General features: G+C 44.7%; 2 protein-coding genes across 7 annotated transcripts in view; both read left to right on the top strand.

Moving 5' to 3' along the window:
- LRRC23 (leucine rich repeat containing 23) overlaps positions 1–5,968 on the top strand; it is a 65,154-nt gene extending 59,186 nt beyond the window's left edge. For 4 of the 5 annotated variants that reach the window (XM_074269073.1, XM_074269072.1, XM_074269070.1 and 1 more), the window contains exons 4-8: positions 187–440; positions 799–929; positions 1,594–1,730; positions 3,783–4,053; positions 5,518–5,968. In XM_074269073.1, the coding sequence (XP_074125174.1) occupies positions 187–440; positions 799–929; positions 1,594–1,730; positions 3,783–4,053; positions 5,518–5,541 (817 nt within the window). In that variant the 3' untranslated portion in view covers positions 5,542–5,968. The remainder of the gene's footprint in view (positions 1–186; positions 441–798; positions 930–1,593; positions 1,731–3,782; positions 4,054–5,517) is intronic. The other variant, XM_074269074.1, reaches the window with a different exon arrangement.
- A 281-nt stretch (positions 5,969–6,249) lies between these two features.
- ENO2 (enolase 2) lies at positions 6,250–16,614 on the top strand. 2 transcript variants are annotated; one of them, XM_074269087.1, is made up of 12 exons: positions 6,250–6,423; positions 7,976–8,075; positions 8,446–8,541; positions 8,752–8,810; positions 9,136–9,205; positions 11,682–11,815; positions 12,030–12,252; positions 12,999–13,196; positions 14,198–14,399; positions 14,659–14,767; positions 15,158–15,216; positions 15,645–16,614. In XM_074269087.1, the coding sequence occupies exons 2-12, from the start codon at positions 7,991–7,993 to the stop codon at positions 15,712–15,714; spliced, it is 1,305 nt and encodes a 434-aa protein (XP_074125188.1). In that variant the 5' UTR covers positions 6,250–6,423; positions 7,976–7,990; the 3' UTR covers positions 15,715–16,614. The 2 variants fall into 2 exon arrangements, with proteins under 2 accessions (XP_074125188.1, XP_074125187.1); XM_074269086.1 differs by having other exon boundaries at positions 6,251–6,423; positions 7,973–8,075.
- Positions 16,615–17,815: the final 1,201 nt, after the last annotated feature.

Raw genomic sequence — 17,815 nt, forward strand, 5'->3', positions numbered from 1 at the left:
AGTATATGTTGTTTTTTAAAATTCTTTTACATGGAATTGAATTGTTCTCCCCAACTTACTCCCTCTGGCTTTTTTTTTTCCCATTGCAAACCAGTTCCCTGGTCATCCACCTACTCTTTTGCCCACTCATGCCTTGTCCCTAATTCTAACAGAAGCCCTGGCCTCCCTCCTTTCACCACTGTCCAGGGAACTGACTGACATTTCTCTACTGTCCTCCTATATTCACCTGCGTTATGTGGATCTGTCTGAGAACCGGCTGACAGAGCTGTCACCGCTCAACAACCTGACTCACCTCCTCTGGCTCAAGCTTGACTACAACCGGCTACAGAGTGCCCGGATGGTAGAGCTGCCCTACTTGCAGATCGCCAGTTTTGCCTACAACCAAATTGTTGACACCGAAGGCATCACCCATCCCAAATTGAACAGCCTGGATCTCAAAGGTGTTCTCTGGGTGGAGAAGTATAATATTGTTAAATCACAGCACTAAAAAGATTACTTGAGTCCAGTCCCTTTATTTAACAGACTGAGGTCCAAGATCATAGCATCATCGCTTTAGATCTGAAAGCAACCTTAGGGGTCATCTTAGACTAGCTCCCTGCTTTTACATATAGAACTGAGACTTAGAGAGGTAATGGAAATTTCAGAGTCTTCTGACTTAAAATCCAAGACTCTTTCCATGCACCACATTGTGTTGTATGATTGTCTAGACTTCTTCCTTTGCTGTGATTCTGAGATGGAGGGTGTATGTCACAGGACCATTTCAAGTGCCCCTTGACATTTGATCTTTGCCTTCCTCAGGGAACAACATCAAGAAGATAACAGGCTTAGACCCCCAAAAGCTCACGAACCTGCACACATTAGAGCTTCGAGGGAACCAATTGGAGAGTACACTGGGACTTGAACTCCCTAAGCTGAAGAGTCTGTACTTGGTAACCTTCATGGGTTGGGTAGAAAGCATACTGAAAGCACCAAGACTGTTCTCATCAACTGTGTTGAACAACTTTTTGTGTTCCTTTGGAGAAATCACAGAATCTTACTATATGACTTACATTATTGTTAAGCGTTAGTGCAGGGCCACCTGAGCCTCTGTTAGGACTATTCTGTGTGCACTTCATCCTTAACATGGCACTACATAGATCCTGAGAGGGTTTGGAAGACATATTTCCAGGGCATTAATGATCCTGATCCTTCAGGGCAGCAACCCATGGTTACAGAGTTGGAAAGGGAACCCAGGTATCCAGATTTCAGTTTTCTATGCCTATAATGTGTGCATGGTTCACAGAAAGGATATTCTGGTAGTTCTTCCTCAGGCACCGATGCAGGAGTATTGGGCAGAGGGCTCTCTAAGAGAATTTGGAGGAGGACAGTAGAAAGAAAAATTAGAATTTCTTAGTGACCCAGCTCTAGAGGATACTGGCTTTCTCTAGGGAGAAGTATTTATCTTTGCTTTGTCTCCTTTGCCCATCTTTTCCTCTCTTTACTCCTTTTTCTCTTTATCTCTGTCTTTCTGTGTGGTTTCTCTTCTTTCTTTGCATGTTTCTGTCCGCAAATTCCGTTCAGTTTGTCTCTCTTTAACCAGCCTATTCTGTGTAGGCTCAGAACCAGCTGAAGAAAATAGAAGGGATTGGAATGCTACAACAACTTAGTACTTTGCATCTTCGGGACAACAAAATCAGTGACCTGGATGGCTTCTCTTCTAATATGAAGTTGCTGCAGTACCTTAATCTTCGGTAAGTTTGCCTCCCTCCCACCTCTGACTTCTGCTCTCAGGATCTGGCCCAGATTTGGATTGTTCACTTTGATTCTTATTTAGACTCTCACTTTCATCCAAATTGATGATTCTTTTGTGTACCTCCCCTTCTCAATCCTAACCTTTTGGAGCTTCACTGTTTCCTTTCTCCAAATGTAATCTTATTGCTAAAAACCTCCCTGGTTTGGGATTTTTAAAATCCTTCTCCAACTCTTAATTCCCATCCTCCAAACCTTCAACTTCCCCAGAGATAATCCTTTCTATGAGCTGCTAAGTGGCCCTTTGGATAAAGCCAGGAAGAACTTAGTTTAAATCTGGTGTCAGACACATATGTGTGACTGGGCAAATCACTTAACCTTTGCCTCAGTTTCCCTAATTTCAAAGTAGTGTTGTGGTAAGGATCAAATGAGTTAATATGTATAAAACACTGTCTAGTATCTAGCCTAGTACACATTTCATAAATCCTTCCTCCTTCCCTCTCTCCTGTCCTTCTTTCCTCCCTTCTTTTCTCTTCCTATCTTTTTTCCTTCTTTCCTTCCTTTCTCCCTCTTCTTTTCCTATTTTGGTACAGTGGTCACACCCTCATAAACTAGAAAATAGATGGAACTAGTTGAAGGTAACCAATAGAACTCAAAATCCATTGGTGTGTTAGAGAGATGTCTAGGTGAAGACCTCCCCCTACCCCAGTAGAACGGGCAGATGAGAATAATTTGTTCCAATGAGGGGCAGCTAAGTGGTGCAGTGGATAGAGCACCAGCCTTGAATTCAGGAGGACCCGAGCTCAAATCTGGTCTCAGACACTTAACACTTCCTAGCTGTGCAAGTCACTTAACCCCACCCTCCAAAAAAAAAAAAAAATTTTTTTTTTTTGTTCCAATGACCATGAAGGCTGCTGAAGCATAATTTTTGTCCTCCATGGACTAAGAGAGAATGAGATGGGTAATTTCACTCAACCCTGCCTCACTTAAATCCAATTCATGAGTAAGTCAAGACATCATCCCATGATGTCATTGGTCCTCTTTGAAAATGAAGGACAAACAATGATATTGGTTTTATCCACCCTGCTGCCTTGTCTTCAGTGTCCCAGATTTTTGGGTCATCTCCTGCCTCTTTCCTTGTTGATTTTCTTCTCTGCTTCCTTCAGATCTTACCTCTCTAGCCCTTTAACTTTCAAGGGGGTAATGCTAGTTGGGCTAAAAGAAACGAGATATCGTGTCCTAAAGAAGTGGGAATCAGTGTAGGCGAGTCAGACTGCATCTGTGCAGCAGGTTCAGCAAATCTTCAGGATGTCCAGCCACTGATCTGTCTTTGGAGGAACCACTGTTCAGTATCTGGAGAAGTACAGCTTCTCCCACTCACCACTTTTCCTTCTGGCCAGCCCACAAATGGCTTTTTACTCTCTCCCACAATTAACCAACAAGCCTTTATTAAATGCCTATTCCCAGTCAGGCATTGTGCTCTATACTGATGATACAAAGACAAAAATAAAAGAGTCCATCCTGCCCTTAAGGAGTTTACATTCTATCTGGAGAGACAACATGTGTGTATAAAAATATATCCAAAAAACCCCCAATAAAGTTAATTTTTAGAGAAAAGCATTAGCTGGAGAGGTGGGGGTAGGGATTAAGGGAAGTTTCATGTGGCATATGGCATTTGAGCTGAACTATGACTTCTGTGAAATACAGGAGGAAGTACATTCCAGGTCTCTACAAAGGAACTGAGACTATAGCTGATAGAATTGAGAGACAAGTTGAACAACAGACCAGTTTGGCTGAAGTAGTAGTGTTTGTTCATGAATGAAAAGGTTAGAAGGGTAAATTGGAATTGGGTGGAAAGGACTTTAAATATAAAAGCAAAAATAAAAATAGATAAAGAAAAGAAAATATATAAAAGAAAAATACATTTTTTATTTGATTCCAAAAGAAGCTTGTTATTGGAGTTTCTCAAGGAGGGGAATAACTTGATAGGAAAGTTACTCTCTGCAGAAGTAATATGACTGAAGACAAGGCATTTCTTTTAAACTCTTCCATAGAGGGAACTTAGTGGCAAATATGTCAGAGTTGATTAAACTGAAAGAGTTGCCTCAACTCCGGGCGCTGATCCTGTTGGAGAATCCATGCACAGATGAAACCGACTACAGACAAGAAGCCCTGATACATTTACCCCAGCTGGAACGGCTGGACAAGGAATTCTTTGAGGAGGAGGAAAGGGCAGAGGCTGATGAAATTAGACACAGGTTAAAGGAAGAGCAAGAACAGGAACTGGATCAAGATCTGGATGCCTACGCAGATAAGGAGGCAGATGTAAGGACAAGGCTGGGGCAAGAGTGGCTGGGAGCGTAGTAGAAGTAACTAAGAACTCTAGGGGAAGTGGCTCTTCAAAGAAGGGAGAGGAATAAAGTAAATGGGGCTGAAGAGGGTGGGTCCTTGGGAAGAATGGGGGAGGGGGGAGGAAGAGGAGAGGGTTTCAGGCAAAGAAACCCTTACAGGACTTGACTGGGGTCTCAGAATGGGGGAATGAAGGTGGGGGAGGGCAGGAAACCCCAGTGGTTATATGAGGGACAAGTAAGAGCCTGGAGGGAGAGGGAGGTGGGAAGATTTCTGGGAAGCTTGTTTGAGGATGATGCCAAAAGAAAAGTAGAAAGCTGTGTGGTATTGGAACAAAGTGAGGGTGAGTTCTAGGAAGGGACTAAGCATTTATGTAGCATGAACCAGGCACTATAATTGTAAAGGTGAGTGGTTTACAAATACCGTCTCACCTGATCCTCTCTCTTTTTTTTTTTTTTTTTTTTTTTTTCCCCCCTGAGGCTGGGGTTAAGTGACTTGCCCAGGGTCACACAGCTAGGAAGTGTTAAGTGTCTGAGACCAGATTTGAACTCGGGTCCTCCTGACTTTAGGGCTGGTGCTCTATCCTAGTACTTAGGATACCTAGCTGCCTCTGTACCACCTAGCTGCCTCTCACCTGATTCTCTTAACAACCCTGCCAGGTAGATGCTAGTGTTATCCCCAATTTACATTTGGGGAAACTGAGGCAAACAGATGTACAATGACTTGCTCAAGGGTCACACAGGAAGTGATTGAGGTCACATTTGAACTCAGATCTTCTTGACTCCAGGCCCAGCTTTCTGTGCCCTGGCTCACCTCTCTTCAACCTCCACCTGCCCCTACATAAACATGGCATTTGCCATCTGAGCTTCTTGGCTCTGTTACTTGTGACTTTGGGCATGTTCCTTAACCTTTGTGTAGATCTGTTAATTGATTTATAAAATGAAAAGAGTTGGACTAGATAATCTCTAATTCTATGATTTTGTTCTGATTCTTTGGGAGGTGGGAATGAAGAGCCAAGTGAATTTTGGGTGATTCTTACATGAATGTAGATTAACAGGCACTGAGTAAGTAAAAAAGAGAAGATGAGAGAAAGGATGTGAGATGGTGGGGAATAGAAAGGAACGCAGCTGGGCCTAGTGAAGAAGGCAGGCAGGAGAAGGAAAAAAAATAAGACTAACAATCTGAAACTAAAAATAACCATGAGAGAAGAGAGAGGGAGAAAGACATGGAAGGAAGGGGGAGGAGAGAAGAAAGAATAAGAGAAGAGGGATCAGTAGTAGAGGTTAGAGAAGAGAATGATAAATGAGAGGTGGAAAATATCTGAAGACACAGGAAGACAGAGGAAAGGCTGCAGATAGGGATGAGAAGCAGGAAGAAGGGAAACAGGGACATAGCTGGGCCTACGAAGGAAAATCTTAACCTCTGTCCTCTTCCCCACAGGACATCGATGACAGTGTCTTCTGAGGTGCTGGGGCGACACTGGTCCCCCCCATCACTTTTTTCTTTCTCTTGGAAAGCCCATGTCCTTAGTCCATCCTTGGAGGAAAAGGAGCCATTCATTCCTCCTCCCCTGGATCCCGGGAGTTGGAAGCACCTCCAGCTCAGCATTTGTGAAAGGAGTGACAAGGAAAGCAGAAAAAGGAAGGCAGGCAGACCTAAAGGGAATTCCTTTAAAATTATTTTTATTTTTATTTTTCTCAGCAAAAGTGGTGGGGATATGGAGGGATAAAACAGTCAGTATTTTAACAGGATCCAGACAAACCTGAAGGGGGAAGGGACAGACCCAGGGGGCTTAAAACACTGAACCTTGCTAAGGTGATAGGAATGGGGGGGGAGGGCTTGGTGCACGGGGGCCGAATCGCTTCTTTTTCCAATAAAGAAATTCTTGCGGCTGGTGTCTCTGTGACTTTTGTACGTCGTTGTCAGCTTGTAACCCCGAGTTTCTGGGGGCGTGGGTCAGTGTCTGCCTGGATGTCATCGTTCTACCTCCGAATCAGCCAGCCTCTTAGCCAGGTGTCAGCACCGCTTAAAATCTAGGTCCTCTGTGTGGGGCAGGTCGGGACAGATGGACCACCCTGTCTGAGTCCCGTATTTACGGAGTGCGCGCGCGCGCCTCGGCAGCATCCCGGTCCTGCCTCCGACTCCCGACTCCCCCACCTGAGCCCGCTCCTACGTGCGGCTCAGCGGGCGCCTTCTGACTCATCGGGGCTCCGGGTCACATGCATCTTGCAGGCCCTATCGGGTCCGCTCTCTGCCGGCTGCCCGCCCGCCCGGGATCTGCAGCGGCCCACGCCCCGCTCCTGGCCACCGTTCCCTCCGCGCTGCCGCCCGCTCTGCCGCAGGAAGGTGAGACCCCGGCCCCCCTTGCGCCATCCCTCCTCGCCCCTTCATCCCGTCTGTCATCCATCCCCCCATCCTCTTCCCAGGTTGGCTCCGCGCACCTGCTCCATCATCATCCTCGCAAAGCCCAGCCCTTCCCCACCCACCCACCCAATATAGTCTCTCTGACCCCATGGAAATGTCTGCCTATTTCCTATCTGCTTGCTTGCTTCATCTGGGTTTCTATTGCTGTCTCTGAATGAAAATCTCTATACTTGTTTCATAACCTATGTCACAAATCTCTTACGTTTCTGCCTCTTTTTAACAACTCTAATTTTTATTGATGTTACTATTTTTTTTTCTTTCCATCTTGACACAACCTCTTGGTTCTGCAGAGATGCCCCTTTCCAGCCTGTCACACTCCCTGATTCAACTTTCCTTTCCCCACTCCCCTCCCCAATTTTTCCCTTTTTTTGACTGCAGGGAATGTAATAGGTGGGGGTCCTATGAGCATTTTGGGGATGCCCCCTTCTAATCTGTCACACTCTCTAATTCAACTGCCCTCTCCCCATCTTCCCCCCTTTATTTAACTCTGCAGGTAATGTAATAAATGGTGTCCCATGAGCTTTTGGGGGATACCCCTTTCCAGTCAATCACGTTCCCTGATTTTCAACTTCCCTCTCCCCACTTCCCTCTTCCCATTTTTTTTTTTTTTTTTGACTGCAGGAAATGTAATAGGTGGGGATTCTATGATCACAGTCAGCTTCTAGGGATGTGCAGCAGAGTACTGTCTTCTCTAACCTTGGCACTCTGCTCGCTTTTCAACTAGAGTACAGCCCCCACTAATTTAGAATCTGATTTCCCAGATCTCCCATGTCCCTCCTGCCCCTCTCCCCTCATGCTCTGCTTTGAGGAGTAGGAGAAATTTGCTCCTGGGAAAAAGGGTGGGGGAACTTAAAATCTTAGTATATGAGTCACAGATGTTCAAACCAGGGGCTTTTAGCATCTTCTGGGGGAAATCATTTTTCTTAGCACACAGAGGAGATGCTGGCTTGGTGGCCACTCCCAATCTAGGTATACCTTAGAGAAATCCCAGCTGGCTGGTAAGTGTGCCATTGACAGGGAGAGAGGTCCACATTTCCCAGGGAATGCTTTTTCACCAAGCCTCTCTTCCTCCTAGGTGCAGGGTCTCAACTGCCAAAGGCTGGGCCCTTTTTTCTTTAAGTAATGACCTTCTTCTCTTCCACCTTTTCCAAGAGGCTATTTCTTCCTTTCCCCTCTCCTCACTGCAGCCAGATCTTTCCCCTCACTGCAGATCCCTTTCCCCTATAGTCATGTTCTCCCCACCATCACCACCTTTGTGTGTGTGTGTGTGTGTGTGTGTGTGTGATGCAGGACCTTCCTTCCTCCCCACTCCCCAGGTTAGGGGTATTTCCATTTCTTCCCTCTGCTCACTGCAGCCAGCTTTTTCCTCCCTTACTGCAGTGACCTCCTCCCAGTCTCTCCCTTTCCCTGCCCCTCCCACACTAGCCCCACCCCTTCAGCATCTAACTCCTCTCCTCCTCTTTTTCTCCAGTAGTACATCCAAGCCATCATGTCAATTGAGCGCATCCACGCCCGGGAGATCCTGGATTCCCGTGGTAACCCTACAGTGGAGGTAGATGTCCACATAGCCAAAGGTAATGAATAAGAATTGAATCACCTATCAAAGCTGTTTCCCAAGCTAATCCTGAAAATCTCCAATTTAAGGACAGCTTTTGGATTAACTGACTATTGGGGTAAATTGAATGGTCTGCTCTGGTCCTGGGATGTCTCCATGCATGGATAATATTTTACTGGTTATTTGGGGATGATATGAGTTTTATTCCTGGTCATCCATGTCAGGAGCTGTTTCCAGCTTGTATATATGTGTTTCCCTATGTTTTTCTGTTTTGTACAGTAGGGATTCTAGGCTGGTTGGAGAAATGCTAGTGGGTGTTGAGATTCTGAAAAAAGGAAGCGATTCCTTTCCCATTTTTATGCTGTCACTCCCTTTCTTCCTGCTTTCAGGTCTTTTCCGGGCAGCAGTGCCCAGTGGGGCATCCACTGGCATTCATGAGGCACTGGAGCTGAGGGATGGGGACAAACATCGTTACTTGGGCAAAGGTGAGGCTCTGTTACCTATTTCTTCCTTTATATTGATTAATTCCTTCATTCCAGGTTTTCTCCTTTTAGCATCTTTTCTTCACCCCATTATTATCTCAGGGAATCCCATATTCTTGTATTATCTGTCTCAACATACCTAGCTTTCCTTTGTCTGGAATTCCCTTTCTTCCTCCTGACTCTTCTAATCCTGGCTTCCTTCCCTCTTCTCAGGTGTACAGAAAGCTGTGGATCACATCAATAATACCATTGCTCCTGCATTGATCAGTTCTGTGAGGCTTTTTCCTTTCTTGGGGGATGGGGAGGGAGGAGAGGGATGTACCAAAGGCTTTCATTTGATTCAGAGGAAAGGGACCATACTGTCTCCTGAACACTCTGGAGATGAGACCTGGGGAAGGATCTGCTAAAATGTGTTTGGGGCACACTAATCCCACCAGAGGATGCCCAGATTGTCCCCCAGTAGTGTCTATGACAAATTGTTACCAAATGAAGTGGGATAATCAGGGTGTGATGAACCCAAATTTGGTCCTTGGAAGAAAGCCTGTTTTTCCCCTCCCTGTCTCAGCTCCAGGGATGATAATGACTGTCTTTCCATAGGGCATTTCTGTGGTGGAGCAGGAGAAGCTGGACAACCTGATGTTAGAGCTAGATGGGACTGAGAATAAATGTAAGTTGGGGTCCTGGACAAGGGAAGTAGAAGGTACAAAAAGTAGCAGAGTTGGAGTAGAAGTGAAAGCTTCATTCCAGGGAGGTAGAAGATAGGTAAAAGTCCTTTCCTTTCCCATTGACCCTATCCCAGCAGCATTCCTTCCTTTTCATCTCTTTTGTGTTAGCTTCATAATCCTAGTGACCTTTCAATGTGATGATCCATCAGATCTACTAGTTATAAGGGATCCACTGTGATCAGTTACATGGATGAGGTAGACAAAATGAAGACTTTTCCAGTGGTCCAAGAAGAAAGGGATAAAGTATGGAAAGACTGGACATAGTACCAAAGGACCTGCACTGTACTAGAAAGAAATAGTGGTTTTAGAGTTAGAAAAGTCTTCAATCTTAACACTGAACTGGGTAACCTTGAAAAAGTTATCATCTGGTCACCATATTGTCACAGAATCATAACTTTGGAGCTGAAAGGAACCTTAGAAGTCATCAAGTTGAATCTACTTCATTTGCAGATGGCAAAACTGAAGTAGAAGTGCAGTAGAAGAGAGAAGTTATTTATCAGGGGTCACCCAACTAATACCTGACATGCAGATCTCTTCCCAACCAGCCCAGCACTTTATCCATTGTGCCCCCTGCTTGCCTCTTAGTTTCCTTGTCTGTAAAATGGGGATAGAAATAGGGACTGAACCAGTGACTTTAAGGACTTCCCTCTGAAGAATTGCTAATGCAATTCCGTACCCTTTTTGAAATTTTTAGTCTTAGAGAGTTTCCTAGAACATTAGCAACTAAGTGGCTTGGCTAAGTCACACAAGTCAATATGTGTCCAAGGAAAGACCTCAACCCAAGGCCGTTCTGGCTCCAAGGTCATTTCTGTGTTTGCTACATAATTCTGGCATAGGACTTCAAATTTATAGCTATATTAAAATTAAGTAATACACAAGGCTTAAACAGAAATTAAGGAGACCTCTCAATTTTCCATGAGAATTTTTATGAGCATTTAAAAGTCAAACTTCTTATGTCAAGGTGGGACATTTATTGATAGAGAAGCGTTGGGCAATAGCTGTTTGAATATTTTTTGTAATTTTATTTTTTTCTCATAAAAGTGTTTCTCATGTATCTAACCATTAAACATAGCACAAACTAACTTGATTTACCTATTTCAATATTACTCATAATATAGGATTGTTGTGAGGATCAAGTTAAGGAATGCTTATAAAATGCTTTGTAAGCTGTCAGGTATATAAAAAGTCAATAATAATAGGAAATAATACTTTCTTTCATTTAGTGTCCTAAATGCCTAAAAATGGAGTCAATCTTTACTTTTTAAATTATTTTACATTTTATTTTTTGCTAAGGCACTTGAGGTTAAGTGACTTGCCAAGAAGTGATAAGTGTCTGAGGCCAGATTTGAACTCATTTCCTCCCAACTTCAGGGCTAGTGTTCTACCCACTGAGCCACTTAGCTGCCTCTACTTATTTAATTATAAACATATCTATTCTAATCCTTCTTTCACTTTCCTTCTGCAGTAGATTGAGACTTTTTTTCATCTCTTCCTCTCCTTGTTTGAAAAACAAAAAAATTTGTTTAAAAAAACAAAAAAAACAAATATGCATTGTCAAGCAAAACAAATTCTCAAATTGGCCATGTCCAAAAATATAGTCTCATTCTGCATTTCTCTGGGTCAAGTAATTTGCCTCCTCATTGGTCCCTTAGGATTATAGTTGGTCATTGCATCGATAAGTTTTTCAGTTTTTCAAGGTTATTTGTCATTACAATGCTGCTGTTATAAATTTTCTCCTGGTTCTGTTCACTTCACTCTGCATTAGTTCATACAAATCTTCTAATGGTTCTTTCAAAACATCCCTTTTGTATTTATTATGGCATAATAGTATTCTGTTACATTTGCACAGATTGAGGTTCTTTCAATCAGAAGTGGACTGATTTCTGCTTGAGGACCTGGGATATTAATTTTTATATAAGGAAAAGTAATCAAGAATGAATGAAGTTTCCTGAAAGGGTCTTGGAGGGGCTAGGGAGGAAAATATTATAATTTCTTTCTTTAAAATGCTTAATTTAAATAAAGTTACTAAGAAGCATCTAGGTGGTGCAATGGAGTACCAGAACTGGAATTTGGAAGATTTAGCTTTCCGAGTTCAAATGTGACTTTAGACTTTACTGTATGACCCTAAGCAAGTCACTAAACTTTGTTTGCCACAGTTTGCCACAGTAAAAAATGAGCTGGAGAAAGAAATGGCAAGCCATTCCAGTATCTCTGCCAAGAAAACCACAAATAGGATCATGAAGAGTTGGACAAGGTTGAAAAACAACCCAGCAACAATAGTTACTAAACAAGTTTGCCTTGATTTTTAATGTTTTTCTCATAAAACATTTCATATTTTTTAAAAGAGGAAGCAAGAAAAGAGAAGGGTATATACTTCTGTGCCTTTATCCTGAACTCCCTGTCTCCTAAATCTTGCAGCCAAATTTGGGGCCAATGCCATTTTGGGTGTGTCTTTGGCCATATGCAAAGCTGGGGCAGCCGAACGAGAATTGCCTCTCTATCGCCACATTGCCCAGCTGGCTGGGAACTCGGATCTCATCCTACCTGTACCTGTAAGTTGTACCCTCCAGAACTGGAGGTGGGAGATAAAGAAGGGCAGTAAGAATAGCTTCCTTTGGGGAGGGGAACCATGAAAAAGATGTACTTCATGGAATGACTGAGGTAGACAGATGAGTGCTGAGGAGGGCTGCTCAAGCAGAGGGATGTATGGATTGAAGAATATAGGATAGGGTCTTTTGACACCCTTTTCTTCCCTTTACTTCCCAGGCTTTCAATGTGATCAATGGTGGCTCCCATGCAGGAAATAAGCTAGCCATGCAGGAGTTTATGATCCTTCCTGTGGGGGCTGAGAGCTTCCGGGATGCCATGAGGCTTGGGGCTGAGGTTTACCATACACTCAAGGGTGTCATCAAGGACAAGTATGGCAAGGACGCTACCAACGTGGGGGATGAAGGTGGCTTTGCTCCCAATATCCTGGAGAACAGTGAGGGTGAGATTGGTAGAGGTGGAGAGCCATTCTCATGATCCTGTAAGATCTTCCACCCATGAAGATTGGAGATCACCTATATCATCCCCATCAAGGAGACCCATTCACACTATTTCCCAAATTATACCTAAGGGAAGCGCGCACTGAGCACACACAGGCACACACACACACACACACACACACACACACACACACACACACACAGTGATAACCTTTTAATTTCATGAAATTCATTGCCTCCATTCTCCTGAAAAAATCCTGAATTTTTATCTGATTTTTGGAAGTTCTCTAAATGCATATCCAGCTAAAGGAGAACTTGTTTTTATTTACCCAGATTACTCAGTATCTGTAAGATTCCTAGATCCTACATGAATGGTTCATGGCTCATGAGACACATTAATTTGATAAAACTAGCCAAATTTTAATGACTTAGATTTATAAAATCTACACACAAGAATCTGATGTCTTCAGGCCCAGAAGCACCATCTTTTCCCCCAATTCCATGTCTCTATAATCCCACCATCCCATCTCCAGAAAATTGCCACCAGAATTGCTGTTCTCTAGATTTTTCCTTTTCAAATAATCAAAATTCCCAACCTATGTCTCCATCAGAGACATTAGGAAATCCCATCCAAAGCTTTAGGGGTGAGAATGTTATTTTATACATTTCTTTTCCTCTATCCCTCCTTTGACAACTTCCTTCCCACCTGGTATCTTCTATTTCTAATTCTGTTTTTCTCTCCCCTCAGCCCTGGAGTTGGTGAAGGAAGCCATCGACAAAGCCGGCTACACAGAAAAAATCGTCATTGGCATGGATGTGGCTGCCTCTGAATTTTACCGTGATGGCAAATATGACCTAGACTTCAAGTCCCCTCCTGACCCTTCCCGATACATCTCTGGGGACCAGCTGGGTGCCCTCTACCGGGGCTTCGTCAGAGACTACCCAGGTGCTTACTCAGGGAAGAAGATGGGCCCTAAAGCCCACGCCAGCATAGCTGTAGTTAATGTTTTAAAAGCTTTTCTTATACAGACATAACAGTGATATATAGAAACAGCATAAATCTGGAAGCCAGTGGAGAGAGAAAAATAATGCATAGAGCATAGGCCTGATCATGTAGTACACGTGAATGTGAGGGGGCCCATGGACATTGTGAGGAAACGGTACAGAGTTTGTAGAAGCAATGTGTAGACTACTATAATATTAGACTAATCATTTAAATAGAATTCCACAATTTACAAAGCACTCTCATCACAACTCTGCCAGGTAGCCTAGAAAGAAAGTGCAAATATTAAATGCACTGAGGCTCGGGAGGTTAAGTGATTTTTGCCCACTTCACAAAACCAGTAAATGATAGACCAGGTATTTGAATTCAAGTGTTTTGACTCCTGAGTCCATTGATATTTTTTCTACTGTGCTGCACCTACCTATAGGTAGCTATATGTATTGTAAAGATATTGTATGTGGGTCTTCATAAGAAAATGAATGCAATATGTAGAAACGATGTTGTACTCGTAGATACTAAACATATTTTAGTAAAATTCTTGAATCAAATCATGGGGCCCATTTTGGGCTCCATAATTATAGAAGAACATAATGTTAGAAATGATGAAACAGAGACCCAGAGTTTTTATTCCAGGAATAGGGGGAGTTCCCTAAGAACAAAGCAGGAGAAATTAGATTGAAATAGAAATAAGGAGAGGTAATTTGGGTTAGATACAAAGGCAGCCTAAAAGACAAGAGCATGAGATGCTAGAATGGTTAAAGGAAGCTTCCTTGGAATTAGGAAAGAATGAAAGAAAGGTAGATTTGCCTCATGATGAGAATGATAAGATGCCTTCTGGGCATTTTTTCCAATTCAGGAGTTTGTGACTTGTTGGGAAAGTTGGGAGTGAAGATCTTGGCTGGGCCTAATGGCTAATGAGAGTCATTGTTCTCTTTAACTCTTAGTTGTCTCCATTGAGGATCCATTTGATCAGGATGACTGGGCTGCTTGGTCCAAGTTTACAGCTAACATGGGCATCCAGATTGTGGGTGATGATCTGACTGTGACAAACCCAAAGCTAATTGAACGAGCAGTGGAAGAGAAAGCCTGCAACTGCCTGTTGCTCAAGGTCAATCAGATCGGCTCTGTCACAGAGGCTATCCAAGCGTGAGTGAGCCCCCTGGCCTTTCCCAGACCATGACCTTCACGACCCTGTGCTTCATGTCCCCTCTTCTGTCATGAAGAGGGAGGGGAGAGAAACTCTTCCTTTTACCTCTCAGTTCCTCACAGGCTCTGGACCTCCTAAATCAACTGTCTTCAGGAGAGGCCTGTTGTGAGGCGAGGGGAATCACTAGTACCCACCGAGGGTTGAGGGGAAGGGGTACTGATCCTAGAGGTTGGTGATAGATCTCTGTGTGTGTGGCAGGTGTAAGCTGGCCCAGGAGAATGGCTGGGGTGTCATGGTGAGCCATCGCTCTGGAGAGACAGAAGACACCTTCATTGCTGATCTGGTAGTGGGGCTATGCACAGGCCAGGTGTGTACCTTTAACCTTAAGTGCCTGTTGGGGTAATGAGAATACTATGGAGGAGACAGAATAAAAAAAATTTTTTTTGACTGGGGGTAGAGTTCTGGGAAGACTTCATGGATGAAATGGTCCTTGAGCTGGGCCTTAAATGATACAAAGGGAGCTATTTGGGAAGTTTGGGAAGGAAAATGACAGCTTGGGTGAGCATGAGACTGACCTAGAAGTGCCACATTGAATGAGAATTGGTATGAAGGACAGGGAAGTTTGCTGAAAGATCCGGAGCAAGGTATTTTTTCTCTAGGAATATAAAGACATTAGGGAAATTTAAGGGGATGGATCATATAGTGAGGGCCTCTGAAGATAGTGATAGAATCTTTCCCTGGGATGGGTTCTTTTCAGATTAAGACAGGCGCCCCATGTCGTTCTGAGCGTCTGGCCAAGTACAACCAACTCATGAGGTGAGGAAAAATTAAGGTTGTTGCTCTGGGCCCTTGGAATGGAGGAATTTTGGGATAGGGAGGGTTATGGCCATCCCAGGAACCATGAGGACAAGTTGGTGGTGGAGATAGTAATGGTGGTGGGGACGGTGTTGACAAAAGCTTGCTACAAATTAAGTGGTTTCTAAGTGTTCTTTTAATTTCTGGATTTTCCATTCAAAATGCAACTATAAATGTATTTTGCTGTAAAATTCATTTGAAAAGACAGATGCTTTTTAAATTTTTACAAAGAAAATAGCAAGTAAACCATGCTCATGAAAAGATTTTATAAAAATGAGAAAGTGGGAATATAAAAAGGAGTTTTTCTTTTTGAGTCTTGATATCTTCTATGATATCAAAATCTTGATTTTTTGATGAATAGGAATCCTTCTTTGCCCTCTCTCTTACAGGATCGAGGAAGAACTGGGAGATGAAGCTCGATTTGCTGGGCACAATTTCCGTAACCCCAGCGTGCTGTGACCACTCTTCTCCTGTGCCTCCCTCCTCCTCCAACTCTGTGAACTGTGACCTCCCACTTCCCCAAGCTGTGCCCCGGACCCCCAAGCCCCTTGGAATGTGTCCTGATTCTCCCTGTCTTCCTGCCCTCCTTCTCCAGTCCCTTTCCCCTTCGCTTGGCCTTCTCTTTCAACTCCCTGAATAGACTTTTTCCTGGGGTCATACTGCTCTTAGCCCCCCCTGCCCCTTTCTCTTCTTACTTGCTCTCCTTTCTCAGAGTTGGAGGGGGGGGAATATAAATTGCAGAAGAGGGTCAGCCTCTGTCGGGCTCCGAGATGGGATCAGGGACATTATGTGAGATGCTTGCAGAGGGGCTGGGTAGCAATTACACATGCTCTCTGCTTGTGTGGGTATGTTTTGGTTCTATGTGCTAGCCATTTTGCGTATGTTCCATGAACTGAAGCGTTATGTGTGCATTCTATGTGTTGTGATTGCTGGATGTGTGTCGTGGGTGTCTGGCATGTTACTCATGTTGGCGTATGGGGCAGGACCTAATTTGAAATTATTTATGTAATATTTATTTTATTTACATATTATTTCCTTGGGATCTGGGGACTGAGCATGTCTTTTTTGTCCATGTTTCATTCAGCTTTGTGCCATAGTGATCATGGGTAAGGAGGTATGGCAGGAATGGGAAGGGTAAAAGGAAATATCCTCTGCTTTACCTCCTTGTGTGGGGACCCCTCCCCCAGCTGAAGCTCCCTCCCTAGCCCTCAATCCTCAGCTTCTTCCCTAGACACCCCCATCTTTTCCCCAGCTTTAGCCGAGCCTTGCCTCTCCTTCCCCCCATTGCCACCACCTACCCAAGTCAGCACCATCTCCATGCTCCCCACAATTACCACTGTCATTAAAGTCTGAATCACAGCCCTGTGTGTCTGAGAAGTCTGTACCCCACTATCACACATGAAGGGAGTGGGCTGAGGATTGGGAAACTGAGACGAGATGAGAATCCCTGATTACAGTGGGGGGGAGACAAGTATGTGTGCCGGTGTGAATGCGTGTGAGGGGGGAAGGATGATCAGGATGGTCCAGAGGAGGTGGCAGAGCTGCACCTGAACCGCTTCTTCCTTCTCAATCATAACACCTACTTCAGAGACCCTGGCGGGCACTGCCCCCTCGCTGGGCTCCCATCCAAGTAAGACTACAGCTGGCCCGGGGAAAGTGTGGAGGACAGCGCGGGTCCCAGGGCCAGCTGGAGAACCCTGAGGGAGGGGAGTGGGGGTCTGTGTGAAAATCAGAATGTGGGGGAGGTGGGCCCAAGTCTGGGTCCCTTCACAGACCAGAGAGATGGATTCCCGAGGACGATGGGAACATGTCCCTCGACCACTTCCAATTTTCCTTCCTGGATTCCTTGGGAATGCCCCGGACAAGGGGTCCCGGACTGAGAAACCTTTTAGATCGAGGGCCCGGTTTAAGAGGGCGCCTCCCAAGCCACGGCTGGTCAGGTGACCACTAGAGGGAGACAGGCTTCACGAAACACCCGCTCTGGGGACCAAGGCCTGGAGGGCTCCAGGGAATTCTGAGCTATTGTATGGGCTACACTGGTCTCTCCCTTTCATCTCTGCTCTTCCTGCCCAAGATCGCCCCTTCCCTCACCTTCCTCTCAGCCTGCCGCAAAAAGAGGGGCTCTAGCTCCTGGTGGGCAGGCTCGGTTTTCCCTTCTTGGGTGCTCCCCCATGCTCGGACCGGGCTCACACCCACCCACGGCCCCTACGTGGGGGACTTCGCCCATTTTATCTTGTGCGTTTCTTAGTTTTCTGTCTCTTTGCTTCACATGCTTCTCCCGGCCCTGGTCTTAAGCGGCTGCCCCTTCCTGTGACTCATTCGCTCCTCCACATTTTATTTCTCTCTGTCCTGCCTGTCCCCCAGCCATTTCTTGGTTCTCCCCGTTTGCTCCTCCAGGACCGTCCCTCCAGAAGCTATCCCTTTTCCACAAGCCTTTCTGTTCCCTCTCCCTCCCAGGTATAAGGGAGGATTGGGTTACTAACTGCTCTGCCTGGGCCTCCCAGGCCCCTCTCTCAACTTTCCCTTTGTGTGGTTGCCTGGTGACCACTGGCTGCGGGTG

Source organism: Sminthopsis crassicaudata, chromosome 5, assembly GCF_048593235.1.
Source record: "Sminthopsis crassicaudata isolate SCR6 chromosome 5, ASM4859323v1, whole genome shotgun sequence".
In the NCBI taxonomy this organism is placed as follows: Eukaryota; Metazoa; Chordata; class Mammalia; order Dasyuromorphia; family Dasyuridae; genus Sminthopsis; species Sminthopsis crassicaudata.

Excerpts from the sequence above, each read along its gene's own strand:
- ENO2 (XM_074269087.1), top strand. The coding sequence starts at position 7,991 with ATGTCAATTGAGCGCATCCACGCCCGGGAGATCCTGGATTCCCGTGGT. Across the intron at positions 14,768-15,157 it reads TGGGGCTATGCACAGGCCAG|ATTAAGACAGGCGCCCCATG; the intron begins GTGTGTACCTTT and ends GGTTCTTTTCAG. Across the intron at positions 15,217-15,644 it reads AAGTACAACCAACTCATGAG|GATCGAGGAAGAACTGGGAG; the intron begins GTGAGGAAAAAT and ends TCTCTCTTACAG.